Raw genomic sequence first — 22,004 nt, 5'->3', positions numbered from 1 at the left:
CCCAGGATGGCTTCCAACTCGCTATGTAGCTGAATATAGGCTAGAATTCTTGACACTCTGCCTCTGCCTCTCCTTCAGATTACAGGCATGCACCCCCAATTTCCAGTTATACATTTTTAATAATATTTTTATTAGATATTTTCTTTACATTTCAAATGCTATCCCGAAAGTTCCCTATCCCCCCCCCACCCCACCCCACCCCCACCCCCCCCCGCCCCGCGAAGCCACACACTTCAAAGACTTCAGGCTTGGGGAATGCTACACGGACCTAGTATGAGTAAAGTATTCTGCCTAACAAATTATATTGGTGAAATAAGTATGACTATTGTTCAGTAAATCTAGAACTGTGGAGGCGTTTGTTGATCTTGTTCTCTACTTAGAAGACAAAGGTTTGAAATGTTCTTGGTCTCTAGAGACCAAGCCTTGACAAGGATAGGTCTGCCAAATGCCAAGTTTCAGCGTTTCTTTTTTCTCTACTTTTGATTTCTATCCAGTTCTGTGAAAGGAAAAGAGGTTAGCTTCAGAGTTACATGCCTGCCACCTTCGGGCAAGAAGCTGGGCTTACTATAGTTTAGAGACCGCTTCCGGCCCAGGTGGGCGTGGCCGCCTCTTGGGCGTGGCCACGATGTGGGCGGGCTCTGGGAGAGGCCAAGTGTGGGCGGGGCCACCGCCTATCGGTGCCCGGAAGTGCCCCTGTGGGCGGAGTTGAACTGGACGTTAAGTCTCTACGGGTGTCCCGGGCCTGAGGGCAGCGGCCTGCTTGCTCGGGAACTCCCTCAGCCACCGCGTCCTCAAGCCGCCATTGCCGCCCGGGACGATGATGCCGCGCCTGCTGTTGCGTGACTGGCCCCGGTGCCCCTCGCTTGTCCTGGGAGCCCCTAGTCGGCCCTTAAGTGCTGTCTCGGGGCCCGCCGAGTATCTGCAGCACAGCATCGTACCCACCATGCACTACCAGGACAGCCTGCCCAGGTGAGCCCAGCCTCCTGGCCCCGGCCCAGACCCGACTCCTGGTGCTTAGGACTTGCCCTGAACCTCCGGCCCTGGAGGCAGTCACATTCCCCAGCTTGGAAAGCCTGAGACTTTGAAAATTCCCTGGCTCAGAAGATTCAGAAACTTTAAAGTCTCCTCCGCAACCCTCCCGTCTACAAGTTCATCTTGAATCCTACAAACTCCTGCCCGCTCCATTAATCTTTCAGACAGCTATCCTGAGCCCTACACACTTAATGCCTGAAAATCACCCGAATCCTTTCTACTAGGGTGGTCAATTCCTTGTTTTGTTTTGAGGGTTTGTGTGCCCTAGAACTAGCTCTGTAGACCAGGATGGCCTATTAGAGATCCTCTTGCTTCTGCCTGTAGAGTGCTGAGATTAAAGATATAGGGCACCCCCATTGAGGGAGGATAGCCAGTTCCTAACATGGGTCTCCCTCGGGTCAGTGTCCCCTATTCACCTTTACCTGTTGCTGAGAACACCCAGCCCACTCCTCTTCCAGTACCTGTTCTGGTAGTGTCCCATCGTTGCTGCAAGCACATCTTTATCCTCATTTTAGCATTCTCCATCTTCTGCTCCATCTTCTAAGGTCAGCCTTAACCTAGAACTTTTTCATACCCACCAAACCTTCCTCAGCACTCTTTCGGGTGGTCCCCAACACCTCACCCACACTACCTGACCTATTCAAACAGCCCTAATAAGTGTTCCTCCATGTCCGTCACCCCCTGTCCCCAATACCCAGTACTTCCTTAAATCTGGAGTCTAGTTTTCTCGTTGATCTCTCAGCTTTGTTCTAGGTTGCCAGAATAGAAATTACCTTCACTCTAAGCCAAACCTAAATTGTCTTTGCATTCATTGTTTATTTCCCAAACCAAGCTCCAAACCTGTTTCAAATCCCCCTCACTGTCCTGGCCCAGCTGCCAGTGATCCTTCCTGCTCCATCCGGGAAAAGACACACATTGTACCATGGTATTGTTCCCTGCTGTGGGGTTTGTTTTCCTCCGTGTCCAGCAGTTATTTAACCCAGTGTCATCTGCCCACCGTGCCTTCTCAGCAAGAACCCAGTGTGCTTATGTGTGAGACCAGCTACAGTGAGGTTATCTGAATTCAGCAGGACGGAGGGGGAAAGAGAAAGGGACTTTGCTATTGCAGGATGAGGGTGTGACCTGGCTTCTCCAGACAGCCTGTGTGAGCTGCATTAATATGTAGGGGAAAGGTGAGGGCTTGGGAAAGAGAGTTTTCATTTGCTGAGTCAGATGGGCACTGACTTTCAGGCAGGCCTGTGCCTTACCCAGGTTTAAGATCAGGTGGACTGTCGGTAGTTTAGAATTGGAAAACTGTAAGAATATTCAACATAGTTTAGTCTTGTCCACAGCACAAACGTCTGTAAGATCCTGGAAGTATAAATAATATTGCTTGTCAGGTGTAGTGGCAGGTTCCTGGAATTATAAATACTATCACTAGTCAAGGGTAGTAGTGCATACCTTTAATCTTAGCATTCAGAAGGTGGAGGCTGGCTGTGAGTTCAAGGCCTGCCTCATCTATATTGTGAGTTCCAGGATAGCCAGAGCTACATTTTAGAACCTGTCTTGGGAAAAAAGCCAACGAGCCCCTTTCCTCCAAAAACAAAACCAACAAACAAAAAACAAACCAATCCACCCTACTACTGTATGCTCTCATGGAGCAGCCGACGTTCCTGGTGCTTCATCGTGAAGTGGGAGTTAGATGAGAGACTTTCTGTGTCAGCAATTCCGAGCTAGTAAAATATACTCTCTCTCGATGTCACACTTGGCAAGGAGCCCTAACCTTGAGGTCAGGCAGAACTTCGTTTCTGATGTGTATTTGCCATTAGGGCTGCAGTTTTGCAGTTAAAGAGCCACAGTCCTCAATGAGGTGAATGGCAACACAGCTCTTTGGACTGACTATTAGGAGGCCCTTGGGATAAGGAAACCATTGCCACACCCTCTGTTCCTCCTTATCACTGCTTCATTTTAGCCTCAGTGGCCTTGGACTCTGTCTAGAAGGAGCCCTGGAATTATCATCTGCTTAAACTTTTTCAGGTGCTGTGGGTTTTGTTCTTGTAGATACTGAGAGATGCATATCAGGGGTATAGAGAAATGGCTCAGTGGTTAAGAGTGATCGCTGCTCTTGCAGAGGACTTGAGTTCTGCTCCTAGTACCACATCCAGTGGCTCCCAATTGCCTGTAACTCCAGTTCCAGGGAGGAATTAGAATTAAACACGCCATACAAAGCCCTTGTGCAGGTTTGGCACAGAATACTCAGTAGGCATTCATAAGCATGGTAACTGGAACAAGATGGCAACTGATGTGCTCTGTCAGTGACTTAATGTTACGGTGGGTGAGGGAAGCCCCATAGAGGAGGTGACACTGATCTAGAATTTGACGTTTACCAAGTGGGAGGAAGAACAGAGCTGCACATCAGGAGAAGGTGCTGAAACAGTGTTGTACATAGAGAGGTCGAGAGGTAGACATTAGCACAGAGCTACACCATTTAGGCCTTGCTGGTTTGTGGCTGGAATGGTTAGTGGGGAGAGACCTTCTGGGGAGTTGTATTAGATCTACAGTGGAACCATGATAATAAATGCCAGTTATCTGCTGCTTCTCATTTAACCACCTACAGTGATAGCTGGTGTTCAAACCAATGGGCACCTTCTGTAGGGAACCCATGTGGGAGACAAGAGTGGTAGTTATTAGGAATAAATAAATCAGAAACCAAGTTCATCTGACCTCAAGGTCAGGGCTCCTTGCCAAGTGTGACATCGATGAGTGTCAGAGAGAATATATTTTACGAGCCCAGAATTGCTGACACACAAAGTATCTAACTCTCACTTCAGGATGAGGGACCAGGAAAGTCCCTCTGTTCCATGGAGAACATAGAGTAGTAGTGTGGATTGGTTTGTTGTTTGTTTGTTTGTTTTCAGAGGAGGGGGCTGGCACTAGGGTAGAAACTAATTTCTGAGCTCCAAAGGCATGTCTTCTAGGCCAGACTTCTTGTTTTCCAGAATAACTTTATTCCTAAATGACTCTTGTGAACACTACCCCAATTATAATTAGATCCTATAGACAGAGAAGGCATTTTATCTGTGTTCTTGCAGGAAGAATGCCAGAGTCCCTGCTTTGGGGGTGCAGACCGGGTATGGGAGCAGGTGACTCAGTAGCTTACACAGGAGATGAATCTGCCCAACATTTCCCCTTCATCTTTTTTGTTTGTTTGTTTGTTTGTTTGTTTGTTTGTTTTTTCAAGACAGGGTTTCTCTGTGTAGCCCTGGCTGTCCTGGAACTCACTTTGTAGACCAGGCTAGCCTTGAACTCAGAGATCTACCTGCCTCTGCCTCCCAAGTGCTGGGATGAAAGGCATGTGCCACCACGCCCGGCCCCCTTCATTTTTATTAGGGCAAATGTCTGTTAGGTAGGGATGGGGTGGGACAGGAAAACACGAGAGGTTAAGACAAAGTTGCTGTGAGCATCTCTCTCTCCAGACCCTGGCTCTACCTCTTTTGAGGCCTGATGAATCACCAGAGCTCTCCTGTCTTGATCTTGTTACTGAGAGGATGGTTGGGGAACACTATTAAAAGAAGATTGTTATTATAAGAGTCTTTGTACCTGTTGCAGAAAGTCCAGTTAAACTGGCTCAAGTAACGGCATCTATGAGCTCACACAGGTTTCCTGAACCCACGCCGGTGCTGTCTTGCCTTCCTGTTGAGCGCTTCACTTATGTGATTTCATTCTCAAGCCGGCTTTCTCTTCATGGTTGCAGAGAGGCAGCCAGCACATAAAGCATGGCTTACACCCATCTCTTGGTGACCAAAGACAATGAACATTGTTTGCTATTTCCTAGAAATTCTTAGTCCTGGCTTACTGGTTTTTCACTGGGTTGACAAAGATCTGGCCAGGAGGCTGGAAGCCAACATTCAGGGTGGGTCTTCCCACCTCATTAGCCTATGAAAATTCCTCATAGGCATGGCTGCAGACTGCCCCAACTTAGACAGCTCTGTAGCATGAAATAATAAAAGGGCAAATCCATGCTATCACCGGTAGGCTCCCACAGGCTGGCCGACCTGTTCTAATCTCGTGGAGACTCTCTGAGTCAGCTCCGAAATCTCTCCACCCAGCTCACTAAGTTCCCACTGGCAGGTTGATACCATGCCAACCCCGTACTTCAGAATTTCCACAGCCTTTTGGGGTGCACTTCTTGCAAACCCACACTTTGCTGCTGTATCTTTCTCCTGAAACCCAGTTGATCCTCCTCGTGAAGGAAAACACCACACAAACTTAGTTCAGAGTCAGTGGCAACTCAATTGCTGGGCGCAAGAACTAGAATCCTAATCTTGTAAGTCATATTAAATGTAAATCCTCAGGTGGCGAATCCATTGAAATTACTCCCAGGTGATTCTAGCCTGTGTCAAGTTAACAGTTAAAAACAGTCCTTACAGGCCAGGCAGTGGTGGGGCACACCTTTAATCCCAGCATTTGGGAGGCAGAGGCAGGCAGATTTCTGAGTTTGAGGCCAGCCTGGTCTACAGAGTGAGTTCCAGGACAGCCAGGGTTACACAGAGAAACCCTGTGTCGAAAAACCATTCAAAACAAAACAAAAACTGTCCTTACAACAAGACAGTCTGGGTGGACTAGTCTGATAGCCCCAAACATCCCCCTGTCTCCAGCTACATCTCATGCTAGCATTGCACCCATATGCTGCCATACTTGCTTTTTAAAAAGTGGGTTCTAGGGCCTCAATCTCAGGCCCTCCTGCTTAAGCACTTTACTGATCCAGCCTTTTTGCTGCCCAGAGTTCACTGTTTTCCAGTGTATCATTTTTAGCACATGCACAGCACTGCAGCCATCACTACTGTCAAATCCAGTTTATCATCCTTCCCCTCAAAGCCTGCCCTTGTTAGACACATCCCACTCTGTCTGCCTCCCCTTTGTAGCCCCTGATCTTCCTTCTGGAAGGTGAATTCAGGATTATTGGATGGCAACTGTCAGACATTTTCCAGCATGTCATCTATAAAGAGAATAAACTTGCAGTTGGCAATAACCTAACGATTCTGATTTCACTCCATCTGTGCTTGGAGGAACCATAAAGGTCGCAATGGCCAAATTAGAGCAATAAACTGTTGCAGTTATACATACAGTCCTGAAAATACATGAATGTTTAGGATGAGGAGGGAGGGAAGGAACACATGATGATGTCAAAACCCACAGGATAATTGGAGAGTTTCTAGCTGTATCTTCTATATGATAACAATTTCAATTATCCATTAATGAGCTCTCAGTTTGATGAGGAGAAAAATAAGTAAGAATTGTCACAAAATTGGAAAAAAAAACCCACTTATATGTGTCTGTCTGTGTGTGCACATGTGTATGTACACAAGTGCATGCATGTGCTGTATGGTAGAGGAGGCCAGAGGACAAATTGCAGCTTCTTTCTCATCTTGTGGTCCCCAGAGATCAAACTCAGGTCATTAGGCTTGGAGGCAAGTGCCTTTACTCACTGGGCCCTCTTCCTGGCTCCTGCCACTGAATTTGGTAGAGAAAGACCTGGAGATGGTGAAGAAAATACCTAATTTTAAAAAAAAAAAAAAAAAAGGAAAAAGAAAAAAAAAAACCTGGAGATGGGTTCTTCTTGGGAGTGGGGTATTATTAAAAGAGTAAGTGTGTTATAATAGCAAATTTGAACTGGCATATTGGCTCACCTCTATAATCTCAGCACTTAGAAGGCTGAGGCAGGAGGATTGCCATGAGTTCCAGTCCAGCCTGGGCTTTATAGCATGATATTGTCCCCAAAACAACAACCAAGCAAGTTTGGCCTTTTGTGGCCCAAGTATTATCTTCAGTTATGTTATGATATAGCAAGATGACCTTCAAGAGTCTAGTCTTCTGCCAGGTGAGGTGGTCCATACCTTTAATCTCAGCACTTGGGAGGCAGAAGCAGGTGGATGTCTGTGAGTTCTAGGCCACTCAGGTCTACATAGTTTGACCCTATTTCTAAGTAAGTAAGTAAATAAATAAATAAATTTGACTGGAGAGATGGCTCAGCAGTTAAGAGTATCAGCTGCTGCTCTTCCAGAGGACCTGGGTCCAATTCCCAGCATCCACAGGGCAGCTCACAGCTGTCTGTAACTTCAGTTCCAGGGCATCTGACACCCTCACACAGACATGCATGAGTATAAAATAAATTAAGAAAGAAAGAGAAGAGGGAGGTACATCCCAAGCCATGCTCAAAAAGAAAAAAAGAAAGAAAAAAAAAAAAGAGTAAAAGACCAATCAAGCCTTCTCCGAATCCCCAGCCTCCAGAGCATAAGTTTTTCTTTGTAAATGATGTTGTCTCAATTTGTGACAGCATAAAACAGTCTAATGCTGGGTAGAAGAGGAAGTAACTAGTTAATTCATCAGATATAAGTTTATCAAAAACCTTCCTTATGTTGACCCATGTTCCAATGGTTACCAGAGAAGAAGCTCTATAGAAGGAATTAGTAGTGTAAAGGCCTTCTCTGTAAGATACCATAACCAGAAGAAGCAGTTCTATGCCCCTCTTCCTGGCTTCATTCTCACTGACCTCCGCTGGTGGCTGGAAACTTCTAGAAATTTCCATCCCAGGGTCCATCCCAGGAGATCTTCTGGAGTGAACTCACACAAATCTCTCCTCCTCTAAGTTATTTTGCTCGGGACTTTTGTCAGCATCAAAAAACCTCTTGCATTGTGTAATTAGTAATTTAAAACAAAGTCACCACTCTGAAAATGTCCATATTCTATTGAAGAAAGTGCAGTCAGGATAGAATTGATCATTCAGAAGTTTTTATTAAGGGCTGTTTTTCACAAACTACTGTTGTCTCTGATTTAGGATTTCCCTTAAAATGGGAAAACTCCTTAATACCTTCAGTGTTAAAACTAAGAAGTTTAAATAATACATTTTGTAATTATACAGTAGCTGAGGTGATATTTGGGACTTCCTGTGTGAGTCAGTGCCTAAAAGGGGATCAGTGGGATCAAAGGGTCCGGAATGATTGGTTACTGGGGGTATCTAAGTTCACAGTGGCTGTAAATAATTTCCATTTATCCTTATCAGATTATATATATGTATACATTTAAAAATAAATAGATGCAGTATAACATATCATAAACTGAGCTATGTAGCCAGGTGGTGGTGGCCCTTGCCTTTAAATTAATCCCAGCACTTGGAAGGCAGAGGCAGGCATATCTCTTGAGTTCTACGCCAGCCTGGTCTACAGAGCAATTTCCAAGACAGTCAAAACTCTGTTACACAAAGAAACCCTGTCTCTAAAAACAAGCAAGCAAATAAACAAATAAATAAAAGCAAGCTGAGCCGTGCTGTGCTTTGTGGGTAGTGGTCTGGTTTTCGTGAGTGACTAAAAAGTTCAGTATTTTGCATGTAACTCTTAATTTCATCTTGGTAGACGTAAAGTAAGAAGCTATTGTGTTTATGCTGGGTTGTGTATCTTTCAATAAAGTTATTGAAATGGCAGAGAAGATAGATGTCATGGTGTCTGGGGACTCTGCTGCTAGAGAGTAAGTCAGCATTGTGTGCCTTTGCTGTTGTTTGAGCACATGGAGATGCCTAGCGATTGCTGATAGGATGCTGGTGCTGGGCATGGAGTAGTGATCAGTTTCTACCTTTCAATGTATGCAGCCTCCATATCGAGCTGTTTGGGGCAGGTCTTTCCTTTCCTTCTTTTTTTTTTTTTTTTTTTTTTTTTTCTGAGACAGTTTCTCTGTGTAGTCCTGGCTGTCCTGGAACTCACTCTGTAGAGTAGGCTGGCTTCAAACTCATAGGGATCTGCCTGCCTCTGCCTCCCAGGTGCTGGGATGTAGGGGGTGTTCTGATGTCTTGATTGGGAATCTGTGTGTGAACACTGAGGGTCCTGTTCCCCAATTGGTTCTTGATCAATCAATAAAGATGCTAGCGACCAATGAGCTGGGCAGAATAGGGGGACTTCCAGTTTCCCCCTCTGGCAGGCTAGCAGACTCGGGAGAGGAGAAAGAGATTCACCATGCTTTGGAGAGAAAAAAGCCACCAGTCATGTTAGATCTAAGGTGGAGTAGCCATTAGCCACTTCCCCAACTAAGACTGGGGTAGCCGGTGCACATAACTAAGCTGAGGGCAGATAGAGGACTAAAGGTAACTGAGCAACTGAAGCTGGGGCAGATTTAGGGTGCTGAGCTGAGAGTGAAAAGGAAGGCTCCATAAATGAGGAAGGCTTAGAAGAGCCTGGCCAGTGAGCTAGAGCAGTATAAAAAATAAGTACGTGCACACGTGTGCACGCGTGTGTGTGTGTGTGTGTGTGTTTCTTTCATCTGAGAATCCGAGGGAACCTAGGTGGGTCTGGTAATGAAGTCTGCCCAGAGCTTAAAGTGGGGTAGCAAAAACTACACACAAGACTGGGATTAAAGGCATGAGCCTCCACATCTGGCTTTGTTTTACTCTTGTAAAATGCTCAACAGTATTTTACAAACAAAGCTTTTTCCTTTCATCATGATTGTCGGGAATGTATGTTCAGTCAAAAGGTATTGAACAGTGTTAGCAGATGGTATAACTGGCCAGGAAACAGGATGCTGGGGGAGCCTCTGCTTTCCCATTTTGAATCTATTATTATTATTATTTAAAATACTTTTGTAGACATTTTACAGGAATAGAATAGGATAGACTTAACTGTTGATGCAGTAGTAAACTCATCGGCTGTTTGTTACTACTCTCTCATTTACCTAGGACCTCACGCATGCTATGCTAGGGAAGTAAGTGCTCTCCGCTGACCTGCATCCCAGCCCTGTCCATCAAGTCTGACTTGGTACTGGCTTTCCCGTCTTCTAAAAAGGGAATGAATTATCCAGTACTTGGTTTACTAGTTTGGCTTGCAAAGCTTCTTGGTGCCTTCCTGTGCTGTCAGCCTCACACCGACTTTGTGTTCTCTCTAGGCTGCCTATCCCTAAACTTGAAGACACCATGAAGAGATACCTCAGTGCACAGAAGCCTCTCTTGAATGACAGCCAGTTCAGGTAAACACTGTGAACCTGGAGAACAGTTGCTAGCAGGTAGAATTGAAGGGAGGCTAACAAAAGTGGTCACAGACCAAACTTCAAAGGATATCAGTGACCTAACAGAGCCTCCTGAACCTGGAACCTGGGTTTTACATTTGCAAATTCAGGAATTAGGTTTTCATTCTCAAAGGACTAATCAAGCTGGGGTAAGTCCCTCTAGTGAGACTCTGCAGGAGATGGTTTATAAGCCAGGGTGGCATGTTTGTGCTTAATTTTGGGAGGCTGGCTAGTACTGATCGCATTCAAGAGTCCAGTGTTCTGGGGAGGGAGGCCCATAAAAGATTATACAGCAGACCAGAGTCTGCTTGCTGAAGATGTTCACCAGATTGGATACTGTGCCCCAAACACATGGCCTTTTAAAAATCTCAGAATGAGACCTTACATGGACACCAGGTTGTTGCAGATGTAATTGATGTAGATGAAGTTCTACTGGGATTGGGCAGCTCCCTAACCCAGCACTACTGATGTCCTTAAGAGTCGTTGACAGCCATAAAGAACCAGGTAGAGATTGGACTGTTGTGTCCACAAGCTAAGAACACCAAGGACTGTTGCCAACACCAAAAGCCAAGCGAACACTAGCCTCCAGGGCTCCTAGAGAGTAAAACTCTAGGGGGTTTTGTTTGCTTGCTAGTGTTGTTCTTTTGAGACAGGGCCTTTGTACATAGTACTGGTTGTCCTGGAAATCACTATGTAGACTAGGCTGGCCTTGAACTCACAGAGTTCTGCCCCTCTGTCTGTTCCAGAGTGCTCGTATCAAAGGCATGTAGCACCACACTAGGTTTTCATCCATATTGGGTTTGTGGCATCTGTAAGAGCAACCTTAGGAAACCAACACAGCACAGACTCTGAAGAGAACATTGGTTGTTGTCAGAAGAGGACTGCATCAAAGCCTTGTAGAGTAGCAGAATCGGTGCTGTTTCCCACACTGGGCGTTCTCTGTACAGATTACTAGTTATTGTCATTAGAGTCACAGGAAAAGAAACAGGAGAACTGTTCATAGTCTAGGCCTCTGCTTTGAGATAGTCATCTACAGACTTTAACAATACAATGGCTTCCAGTTACTGTGTCCTGTTCTCCTCTGTCCCAAGCTTTATCTTTTTTAATTCCTCGAGATGACATTATTATCTCTCTTTTATGCAAATAGAAACTGAGACCTGGAGAGATGAGCATCTTGTCTGAAGCCACCCAGTTTGAATGTGGCAGAGCTAGGATTCTTACTTGGCCCCTTTTGACCCAGAGCTTTCCTCGGTGCCTCTGTTTGGCCTCCAGTGGACAAGTGGTTCTGTGAGGAGCCACTGGCCTTCCAGTTCCCTAAGTGTAGACATTTTAAGCTGATCTGTGCTCTTCTCTTTGGATCTTATTTCCAGGTTCTGGGATATACTTTTGAGGACCCGGAGTCTGAGTTCCTGGCCAGGAAGCTGTAAATCATGCATCCCCCACTGTGGTTTGACCTGTGTTTTCTTGAAAATTACAGGAAGACAGAAGTGTTGTGTAAGGATTTTGAGAACGGCATTGGGAAGGAGCTGCATGCGCACCTGCTCGCTCAGGATAAACAGAATAAGCACACCAGCTACATCTCAGGTAGGTGCGCGGGTGGGCGGGGTCATCATGCCCCTCAGGCATCCCAGCTCCTTCCCTTCCTGTGTGTGTGGACCCAGCACTTAAGCAGGTGTGCACTGGCAGCTACACAAGACCAGTAGCTTGCCTTTACAGTACATGGGCTTGAGACAGAACTTAATCGATTCTGTCTGAAAACGATGCAGGAGTCCTGTGTCGTGAGTGTCCTTCAGTTCTGCCCTGCTGTCCTCTGCAGCCTTGTCTCACTTGCCTCTCTGATGCCAGCCAGTCATGTGTCAGCCAACCTGCTGCGTCTGGCTTCCCGAACTGTCCCCATGGCCTCATGCACATCCTGTCCCTGGCAGGTTGGTCCTTCCTCAGCCATCCAGGTAGAGCAGTTGGTCTGAGGAAACCCAGTTCTCTTTGCCTTCGGTCTAGAGTCTGTGGTGTTCTCTCCTGTTCTTACACTTAAAAAAAGTAGGTGTTTTTTTAATTTAAAAAGTTCTGGTGGTGCAGGCCGGTAGGATATGCCGAAGGAGGCAGAGGCAGGAGGATCTGGAGTTCAAGACCAGCCTGGGATACACATTTTAATTTAAAAAGTGTTTTATTATTTTTGAGATGGAGGGTCTCCCTTTGTAACCCAGGCTGGCTTCAATTTCATGATCCCTCTGCTTCCAGTAGCTGGGACTATAGATGTACCATTACACTTGGCTACATATGTTATATATGTACATTTATCTATTTTTGGTGGGGATTCATGTGCCCCAGCATGCATGTGGTAGTCAGAGGACAGATTGCAGAGCTGAGTTCTCTCCTCCCACCATTTGGGCGATGGTCAGGCTTGACAACACCACTTTACCAGGGAGCCATTTTCTTGGCCCATTGTTTATAGTTTTACCAATTATGCATACATACAGTTTAAAGAACCATATAGGCTGGAGAGATGGCTTAGCAGTTAAGAGCACTTACTGCTCTTATAGAGCTGGGTCTGGTTACTGGCACCCATGTGAGGTAGCTCACAAGTGCTTTTAGCTCCAGTCCCAGGAGATTCAACCCCTTCTTCTGGCCTCTGGGTTCCTGCACACAGATTGAGCACATATACTAATGCACACTCATTCATGCATACATTTTTTTTTTAAAATCAAGTTATCTTATAAGACTTGTTGGGATAAGCAGAAGTTGGCCTACCCTCCCTAGTTTCTTGCTTTTTACTTGAGTATTTGACTATTTATTTACTGACCGGGATGTTGCTATGTGACCTAAGCTGGCCTTGGACTTGTGATTCCCCTGACTCTGCCTCCTAAGAACTGATGCCACCACATCTAGCTTTTTTTTTTCCCTTCAGGTCTTGTTTCCTCTAAATTATATTACTCCCCTTTGTTTTAAACTGCCTGATGACATTTCACTAACAAAAGTTAGACCTTAGAAGTCTTGTATTTCTTTCTTGCACATATAGAAACACACACACACATGCTCCCATACCCTCGTTTGCACACTATAGTCACAATTTTGGTTACCCCTGTGGCTAGTGCTCATACTGGTATAGTCCTATACATGTGGTTGTTGCTAGGATTGTTTTTCATTACCAACTTCTCATTTTCTCTGGTTACTAAAGCTCTCATTCTTTTGTTTAGTTTTCTATATGATTAATTGTTAATTTATCGCCTGATACCCCCAAGTTGTCAGTATGTCTTCTGAGTGCATGAACGTACCCCAGCTGTTCTATGAGCTTTCATTTTTCATTTTTTTTTTTTTTTTGAGACAGAGTTTCACTGTGTAATCCTGGCTGTCCTGGAACTTTCCCTGTAGTCCAGGCTGGCCTTAAACTCAGAGATCCACCTACCTCTGCTTCTGCTGGAACTAAAGGTACGAGCCACCATCACCTGGCTGGCTTTAATCCTTTTGACAGTATCTGTTCCAGGACTTCTAGATTGTTCCCGTCAGATCTGTGAACTCTTGGCCTGTGGTGAAGCTTCTCTTTCTCTCTCTCTCTCTCTTCCTCTCTCTCTGCATCTTTTCCCTTTTGTTTGTTTTATTTTCACTCTTGGCATATTTACGGTCAGCGATGGCATCTCTTCAGCCTTCCCTCATGTTGGGACGCTGGTTTCTTGGGCTTCTTATTTTCCTCTCTCTTGGCTCCTCCTTCGCTGTTTTCAGAGACCTTTGCCTTTTGGGAGCAGAACACAGGAAGCAGTCTCAGTGTCCCGTGCATCCTTGAGTGGTGGGCACTTGGGTTGGCTGGGTTGGAAATGACAGAGCCACAGGATTTTGAAAGCTATTTTCCATTGTCTGTTAGCTCCAATTGTTTCTGTTGAAAGGCCTGATAGTAATCTGAGTGTTTCTAGTTTTATTTATTTGTGTCCCCAGTGTTCTGACACTTCATCTGCTGTATTTTGGTGTATGTGTGTCCCTGCCTATTTTGCTGTGTCACTGACGGAACCCTCCTGTGGAAGCTCATGCCCTCTGTCCTGGGACGTGTGTTGGTTTACTTACTTCGTTTCTTCTCATCTGCTGAAGATGTCTCTCTCTGTGTGCTGGTTTGGGTGTGCATGTCTGAGTCCTCCCATCTCTTGTTTCTGTCGTAGTTTCCATCTCTTGCTCTTTTCTTCTAATGTCTTAGAAATTTAGTTTCTCTTTCAACTCTTCTGTGGAATTTCTAATTCCTGGTCTCTGTTCTCCACTTCCCCCTCTGCTCCACCAGCTCTTTTTCAGTCAGGATTACATTTTTTTTCAATATTTACTGTGTGTGTGTGCGCGCACGCGCGTGTGTCCTATGACGCACATGCAGCTGTCATAGGACAACCTGTAGGACTTGGATCTCTTATAATGTAAGTCCTCAGGATCTAACTCAGGCCATTAGGTTTAGTGGCAGGCAGCCTTACCAAGCTTGTTGTGAAGATTCTTTTTACTGTTTATGTTTAGCACGTCAAGCTTCCTACTCTTACTTCCCATGCCCTCGCTTCTCCGAGTCCCTCTCCCGTCTGTCTGTCTTGCCTTGCGTGTGATGCTGATGAGTGAGGTGTTCTCTGGGGGAAGGGTGGGGGGGGGCTGCTCAGTTTTAGACATAGTTTTTGTGGGTGTGTTCAGCTGTTGCTTTGGGTGTCTCTAGTGGTGGTGTCTGGTTAGATTCTCTAGGAAGGGGCTTCTAGAGTGCCTCACTGAGTGTAATGTAGAGAAATGGGGTGGGGGAGGACCTGGGAGCTCAGTTGGGATGTCTTCCAGCTTATCTTGATGGAGAGAACAAGAGTGGGAAGGAATTATAGAGCAGTAGGCACACGTGCAATGGTACCATTTCAGCCTGGTCCTCTGGGAGGCCTGCTGCATGAAGCAGGTTGTATCTGGCCTTCTTGCTAGGTTGAAATCAGCCTTCTTCCATCTGTCTTGGGCATTACAAGTCGCCTAGATACTTTCAGACTTTTAGTCTTTCTCTTGACCTTAACATTGGCTTGCTTGGCATTTTTGTAATCCTGACTACCCAAAGACCGAGACAGAAAAATTACAAATTTCAGACTAGCAGTAGCATCAGTGAGACTCTGTCTACATAGGAATAGTTGCTTTTGAGGGCATGGGAACTGGAGCTCTCACACAGGGCTTGTGGGTATTCCTCAAAGGGCTTAACAGAAGCCAGGTGTGGTGGGCAAACCTTTAATACCAGGAAGTAGAGGTAGTCAGATCTCGGTAAATTCAAGACCAGCCTGGTCTACATAGTGAATTCCAGGACTGCTAGGGCTATGTAGAGAGACTCTGTCTCAAAAAAAAAAAAAAAAAAAAAAAAAAAAAAAAAAAAACCTAAATAAAAAAAAAAAAGTAAAAGGCTTAGGAGATTTTTTTGTTTGTTTGTTTTGGTTGGTTGGTTGGTTGGATTTGGTTTTTTTGAGACAGGGCTTCTCTATATTGCCCTAGCTGTCCTGGAACTCACTCTGTAGACCAGGCTGGCTTCAAACTCAAAAATCCGCCTGCCTCTGCCTCCCAAGTGCTTGGATCAAAGGCGTGCGCCACCACGCCCGGCTGGCTTAGGAGATTCTTAACTTCCTTACATATATTCTTTTAAAAAGTGAGAACATATGTCCACATAGAAACTTGCATATAAAGGCTCATAGGATTATCATGCTTGGCTAAGAGGTGAAAAAAAAAAAAAAACCAAAACAACCCAGATATCCATTAACTGATGAATGGATAAACAGAATGTACTATATCCATGTTACATGCATGTTACACCTGGGTGAACCTCAGAACCATTATTGAAAGTAACAGAATCCAGATGCGTAAGACCATGCTAATATGCTAAGATACTGCTAATATGGCATAAATCACTGTGCACCAAATACACTCGCCTTCTTGAAGTTGGTATCATTTCTGCCACCTGAGCTGGAGTTCTCTTCTTTCTTAAATTTTATTTTTAGATATAGCATTAGCTCTTCATATTTTCTCTTTCTTAGGCCCCTGGTTTGATATGTATTTAACTGCTCGAGACTCTGTCGTTTTAAACTTTAATCCATTCATGGCATTCAATCCGGACCCGAAGTCTGAGTATAATGACCAGCTCACCAGGGCCACCAACTTGACTGTTTCTGCAGTGCGGTTTCTGAAGACACTTCGGGCTGGCCTTCTAGAGCCAGAAGTGTTCCACTTGAACCCTGCCAGAAGTGACACAGATGCCTTCAAAAGACTCATCCGCTTTGTTCCTTCCTCTCTCTCCTGGTATGGAGCCTACCTGGTCAATGCATATCCCCTGGATATGTCCCAATATTTTCGGCTTTTCAATTCAACTCGTATACCCAAACCCAGTCGTGATGAACTCTTTACTGATACCAAGGCTAGACACCTCCTGGTCCTAAGAAAAGGACATTTCTATGTCTTTGATGTCCTCGATCAAGATGGGAACATTGTGAATCCCTCAGAAATCCAGGCACATCTAAAGTACATTCTCTCAGACAGCAGCCCTGTGCCCGAGTTTCCCCTGGCTTATTTGACCAGTGAGAACCGAGATGTCTGGGCAGAGCTCAGACAGAAGTTGATTCATGGTGGCAATGAGGAAACCCTGAGGAAAGTGGACTCTGCTGTCTTCTGCCTCTGCTTAGATGACTTCCCGATGAAGGATCTTGTTCACTTGTCACACACCATGCTGCACGGTGACGGCACGAACCGCTGGTTTGATAAGTCCTTTAACCTCATTGTAGCCAAAGATGGCACTGCTGCAGTCCACTTCGAGCATGCGTGGGGGGATGGTGTAGCAGTCCTTAGGTTTTTCAATGAAGTGTTCAGAGACAGCACTCAGACCCCTGCCATTGCTCCCCAGAGCCAGCCGGCCGCCACCGACTCCTCCGTGTCTGTGCAGAAGCTCAGTTTTAAGCTCAGCAGTGCTCTAAAGGCTGGCGTCACCGCTGCTAAGGAGAAGTTTGATGCCACCATGAAAACCCTCACCATTGACGCCATTCAGTTTCAGAGAGGTGGCAAGGAATTCTTGAAGAAGAAGAAGCTGAGCCCTGATGCAGTGGCCCAGCTGGCCTTCCAGATGGCTTTCCTGCGACAGTATGGCCAGACAGTGGCTACCTATGAATCCTGCAGCACTGCAGCCTTCAAACACGGCCGCACAGAGACTATTCGCCCAGCTTCCATCTTTACTAAGAGATGCTCCGAGGCATTTGTCAGGGAGCCCTCCAAGCACAGTGTGGGCGAGCTTCAGCATATGATGGCTGAGTGCTCCAAATACCATGGCCAGCTGACCAAAGAAGCAGCGATGGGTAAGGCATGCTGGGTAAGGCACGGGTGGGGAGAACACCTTGGGTCTGGCCCTCCGTGAGCCTCGGTAATGCTCCACTCACATCCGATCCCTTACCCACCACTAGGTTTAATCTACTTGCCAACTCCCAAATGGTCTTTTTCCTGTGCTGTGTCGAAACAGCCAAAGCAGCCCCTAGCGACCAGAAGCTAGGGTGACACAGCAGGAAACTTCCACTCAGTTAAAGTTGATCTCAGATGCAGCAAATGGCTTGTTTTGTTGTTGCTTTGTTTTCCCCTGGTCCTCTTGGGTCATCAGACACGGTTTTTGCCTGTTTAAGATTTCTTTTTGTTTGTTTGTTTGTTTGTTTTTCGAGACAGGGTCTCTCTGTATAGCCCTGGCTGTCCTGGAACTCACTTTGTAGACCAGGCTGGCCTCGAACTCAGAAATCCGCCTGCCTCTGCCTCCCAAGTGCTGGGATTAAAGGCGTGCGCTACCACCGCCCGGCCTGTTTAGGATTTCTAGGCCTGCCCTCTTATTTCATCTCAGCTACAGTGGGTTGGCTCTGTAAACAGTTCATCTCAGAAGCTCATGACAGTTACTAATTTTATTTGGGTTTCTGAGACAGGGTTTCCCAGTGTAGCTCTGGCTGTCCTGGAACTCTATGTAAACCAGGCTGTCCTCAGAGATCTGCCTGCCTCTGTTTCTGCTGGGGTTATTTTCCTTTGAAAGAAAATAAGATTTTGTATCTTGTGATTCATGTAAAAGAGTTGTCTATGAGCCTCTGGCCTGGGGCCGAGAACAAAGCAGAACAGACAGGGCTGTTGTTAAGACATTCCTAAGAACAGCTTGATTGTACAAGCAGGGCTATCTTGTCTGGGTCAACACCACCTGGCCGGAACCTCCCCTCTGTCTACTGCCCCTTGACACCAGGTAAAGTCATACATCAACTGGTTGCTATGTGAACAAGATAAGCCCCCAGCCCACATGAACAAAGTCCTGATGCCCTGCAATCTTTCTGTTAATGTTTGAATAAGCCAGTAGTGTGTCGCTATGCTGAATTCCACACTCCTAAGCCCCTTACCCCATAAAAACCCCTAGCTTTCAAGCCTCGTGGCCGACATCCGTTATCTCCTGTGTGGGATGCATGTCGGTCCCGAGCTCCGTTATTAAAAGTCCTCATGTAATTACATCAAGAGATGGTCCTTCGTGATTTTTGGGTGCACGCTGAATCGGCAATTGAGTGGGGGTTTCCCCACTAGGTCTAACACCTTCAAATCTTTGTGATAAAATTCAAGAGCTGGAAAGAACTTTGAGGATTCTCATAGTCCAGTCCTGTTATGTAGCATTTAATAGCACCCTGGAATGAAGAAGTGCTCAAGGCGTGTAGTTACTCTTTGTCCACTTTTAAGTTAGGAAGCTAAGCCACTGGCCCAGGTTACACATGGTTGAGATTAGAACCCTGGGTAGATGTCCTTACTGCTTTCCCACCCAGTTAGTCTGTTACGTGTGAACTTTGAGTTTTCTTTTCTTTACCCACTCAAGAAGCAGTGATGGGCAAGGCATGGGTGAGGCACATGTTTGTGTGTGTGTGTGCTGTTGTTGTTGTTGAGGAATGAACCCAGGGCCTTACCCATTGAGCCTTATTTCAGCTGTGAAGTTCATTGTACCATCTGGCTCTGAAATGATTCAGTCTTTTTGTTTAATTATTTTAGATGTATTATTTTATTGTGTGAGTGTTTTGCTGAACCTGTATGTATGTGCACCATGTGCATTCCTGATGCCTGTGGAGGTCAGAAAAGGGCATCATAACCTGGAACTAGAGTTACAGGAGTTGTGAGCCGCCATGTCAGTTCTGAGAATTGAACCAGGCCATCTGCAACTAATGCTCCACTAGGCTACCTCTATAGCCCTTGTTTGTTTGTTTGGTTGGTTGGTTTCTCTCTATGTAGTCCTGGCTGACCTGAAAATCAATGAGTGTACCAGACTGGCCATGAACTCACAGAGATCCTCCTGTCTCTGCCTCCTGAGTTTTGGGATATTAAAGGTGTGTGCCACCATGCATGGCCTTCATTTGTTTTTGACACATGGTTTTTGCCACGTTGTCCATGCTGTCCTTAAACTTGTAATCCTCCTGCCTCAGCTTCCCTAGTGCTGGGAGTACAGTTATGTACCGCGTTCAGTGGTTTTAGCCTCATGTGTCCATGTTAGGTTCATGTTTAGCCCATCTGTTGGCAGCTGAGAATATAGTAAGCTGGAGGCGTGCGTGCAGTGCTAGAGAAGGCCCTTCTCTCAGTTTTTGTGTAGTGGTTCCTACTGTAGTTGGGGGTCTTCACTGTGAGGTCCTGAGAGTCTGAATTTTCATTTTGTCTCTGACAGGCCAGGGCTTTGACCGACACTTGTTTGCTCTACGGTATCTGGCAGCAGCCAGAGGGGTCACCCTGCCTGAGCTCTATCAGGACCCTGCATACCAGCGGATAAACCACAACATCCTGTCCACCAGCACTCTGAGCAGCCCAGCAGTGAGCCTCGGTGGCTTTGCCCCTGTGGTCCCTGATGGCTTTGGCATTGCGTATGCTGTTCACGATGACTGGATAGGCTGCAATGTCTCCTCCTACTCAGGACGCAATGCCCGAGAGTTTCTCCACTGTGTCCAGAAGTGCTTGGAAGACATGTTCGATGCCCTCGAAGGCAAAGCCATCAAAACTTAGCTTCTTGGTCGATGAAAAGCCTCCATTCTTCCTCATGAACATTGGTGTTCATGTAGCTGGAAGGTACCATCTTGTCAACAAAACTAGTTCCTGGTGCTTGAGCAGCCAGTGCTGCAGGTGTGAGCGGAAGATCCCAACTGAAGGTAATGAGAGACTGCAGCTCTAAAGCCCTTTCTTAAGGAGATCGGGTTGGAAAGCTAACTCAGCTGTATTTATTGTTTAAATAGAAATAAACCCAGTGTTGCTTGCAGATCTGGTTCCTTTTTCCTTATCCTCCACCTTGTTTCCTAATCCCCCAAAGGACTTTCCAACGGCATGTACAGGTTGCACAGTGACCTTGGGGTACCAATCTTGGGGTGGCATGGGTCCTGTTTGCCTGTAAGCTTATCCTGGTCTTTGGGATTCAGTCTATTTAAAAGCACTCCAGCTGGAGCAGGAGCTCGTCCATGGCTAGAAGACTACTTCATTTTATTCTTCTCTAGCCAGGGAAGAAACTCTAGTTTGTTCGTTCGTTCGTTCTTTCCTTCCTTCCTTCCTTTTTCTTTCTTTCTTTTTCTTTCTAGAATTTGTTTATATTTTTAGTTTTTCTTTAAATAATTATTATTTTTTCTTTTTCTTTTTTTCTTGGTTTTTCGAGGCAGGGTTTCTCTGTATAGCCCTGGCTGTCCTGGAGCTCACTTTGTAGACCAGGCTGGCCTCGAACTCAGAAATCCGCCAGTCTCTGCCTCCTGGGTGCTAGGATTAAAGGTGTGCGCCACCAGCCCGGCTCTTTTGTTTGTTTTGTTTTGTTTTGTTTTGTTTTCTTATTTGAGACAGGGTTTCTCTGTGTAACCTTGGCTGTCCTGGAACTCACTCTGTAAACCATGCTGGCCTCGAACTCAGAAATCTGCCTGCCTCTGCCTCCCAAGTGCTGGGATTAAAGGCATGTGCCAACATGCCCGACTATTTTTTCTTTTTAAGACGGTGTTTCTCTGTATCCTGGAACTTGCTCTGCAGGCCAGGCTGGCCTCAAACTCAGAGATCCACCTGCCTCTGCCTCCCAAGTGCTAGGCCATCACCACCTGCTTATTTTTTTAAATTTATTTTTATTTTAAGTTCATTGGAGTGAGGGTGCCAGATGCCCTGGTACTATAGTTACAGACAGTTGTTAGATGCCATGTGGGTGCTGGGAATTGAATCCAAGTCCTTTGGAAGACCATTGCTCTTAACCACTGAGCCGTTATGAGGTGGCAGGGAGATGGGCCAGCAGCTGAGACAGGGACGCCTGAGGGGGTGGAATGGGGTGGCACTCCATCTGTGCAGCTACAGGGAAGCCTTCCAGGTATGACCAGTTGGAAGAGAAGGCACACCACTGTAGGTAACCTCTCACCCCTGTGCTGTAAGGAAGCCCAAAGACTCATTAGCTCCTCAGAGTAAACTGTGGTGGAACTGTGCTTCAGTGTGTTGTTGGGACCTTAGGAAAAGGGGCAGGTAGGTATGTGTGGCTTACATTTCCCCTGGGAATACATTCTAACATTTGGCATAGTTAGTAGGGTGTGACAGACAGGATGAGTTTATGAGGAGCAGCGGAATCCCCCATATGAGGAATGAAACAAACAGATGAAGTGAAGTTGTGGGAATTGGGGTTGGAGGTTGGTGTTTGTGGAGGAAACTTTGGCATGGTGGTATTACCTATAGGGCGTTGTAGGAATAGTGGCCCAGGCATGGACAGTGCAGAAAGTAGTGAGATGTGTAACTAAGGTGTGGCCAGCAGGGCAGGAGCTGTCAGTGGGGGAATCCCATGGTGGCAGGCTTCTACCAGGCGGTATGGAGTGGTATTACTGCTTGATGGCTGGGGTTTTGATGGAAGTAGCAAGATGTTTTGAGAACTGCCAATGGTCTAGAGCAGGCATTGCAAGTCCTGGGAGTAGCACACCGTGGGTAGAGGTATCAACAAGTGTCTGCGGTGGGTA

At 46.1% G+C, this 22,004-nt stretch overlaps 1 protein-coding gene across 1 annotated transcript; it reads left to right on the top strand.

Moving 5' to 3' along the window:
* The first annotated feature begins 694 nt into the window (after positions 1-694).
* Cpt2 (carnitine palmitoyltransferase 2) lies at positions 695-20,302 on the top strand. The gene is made up of 5 exons (NM_009949.2): positions 695-969; positions 9,940-10,020; positions 11,537-11,643; positions 16,059-17,363; positions 19,721-20,302. Exons 1-5 carry the CDS (start codon positions 818-820, stop codon positions 20,050-20,052), a joined length of 1,977 nt encoding a protein of 658 aa, NP_034079.2. The 5' UTR covers positions 695-817; the 3' UTR covers positions 20,053-20,302.
* The last annotated feature ends 1,702 nt before the right edge of the window (positions 20,303-22,004 follow it).

Source organism: Mus musculus, chromosome 4, assembly GCF_000001635.26.
Source record: "Mus musculus strain C57BL/6J chromosome 4, GRCm38.p6 C57BL/6J".
Classification (NCBI taxonomy): domain Eukaryota; kingdom Metazoa; phylum Chordata; class Mammalia; order Rodentia; family Muridae; genus Mus; species Mus musculus.
This window is presented reverse-complemented; position numbering and strand designations above follow the sequence as displayed.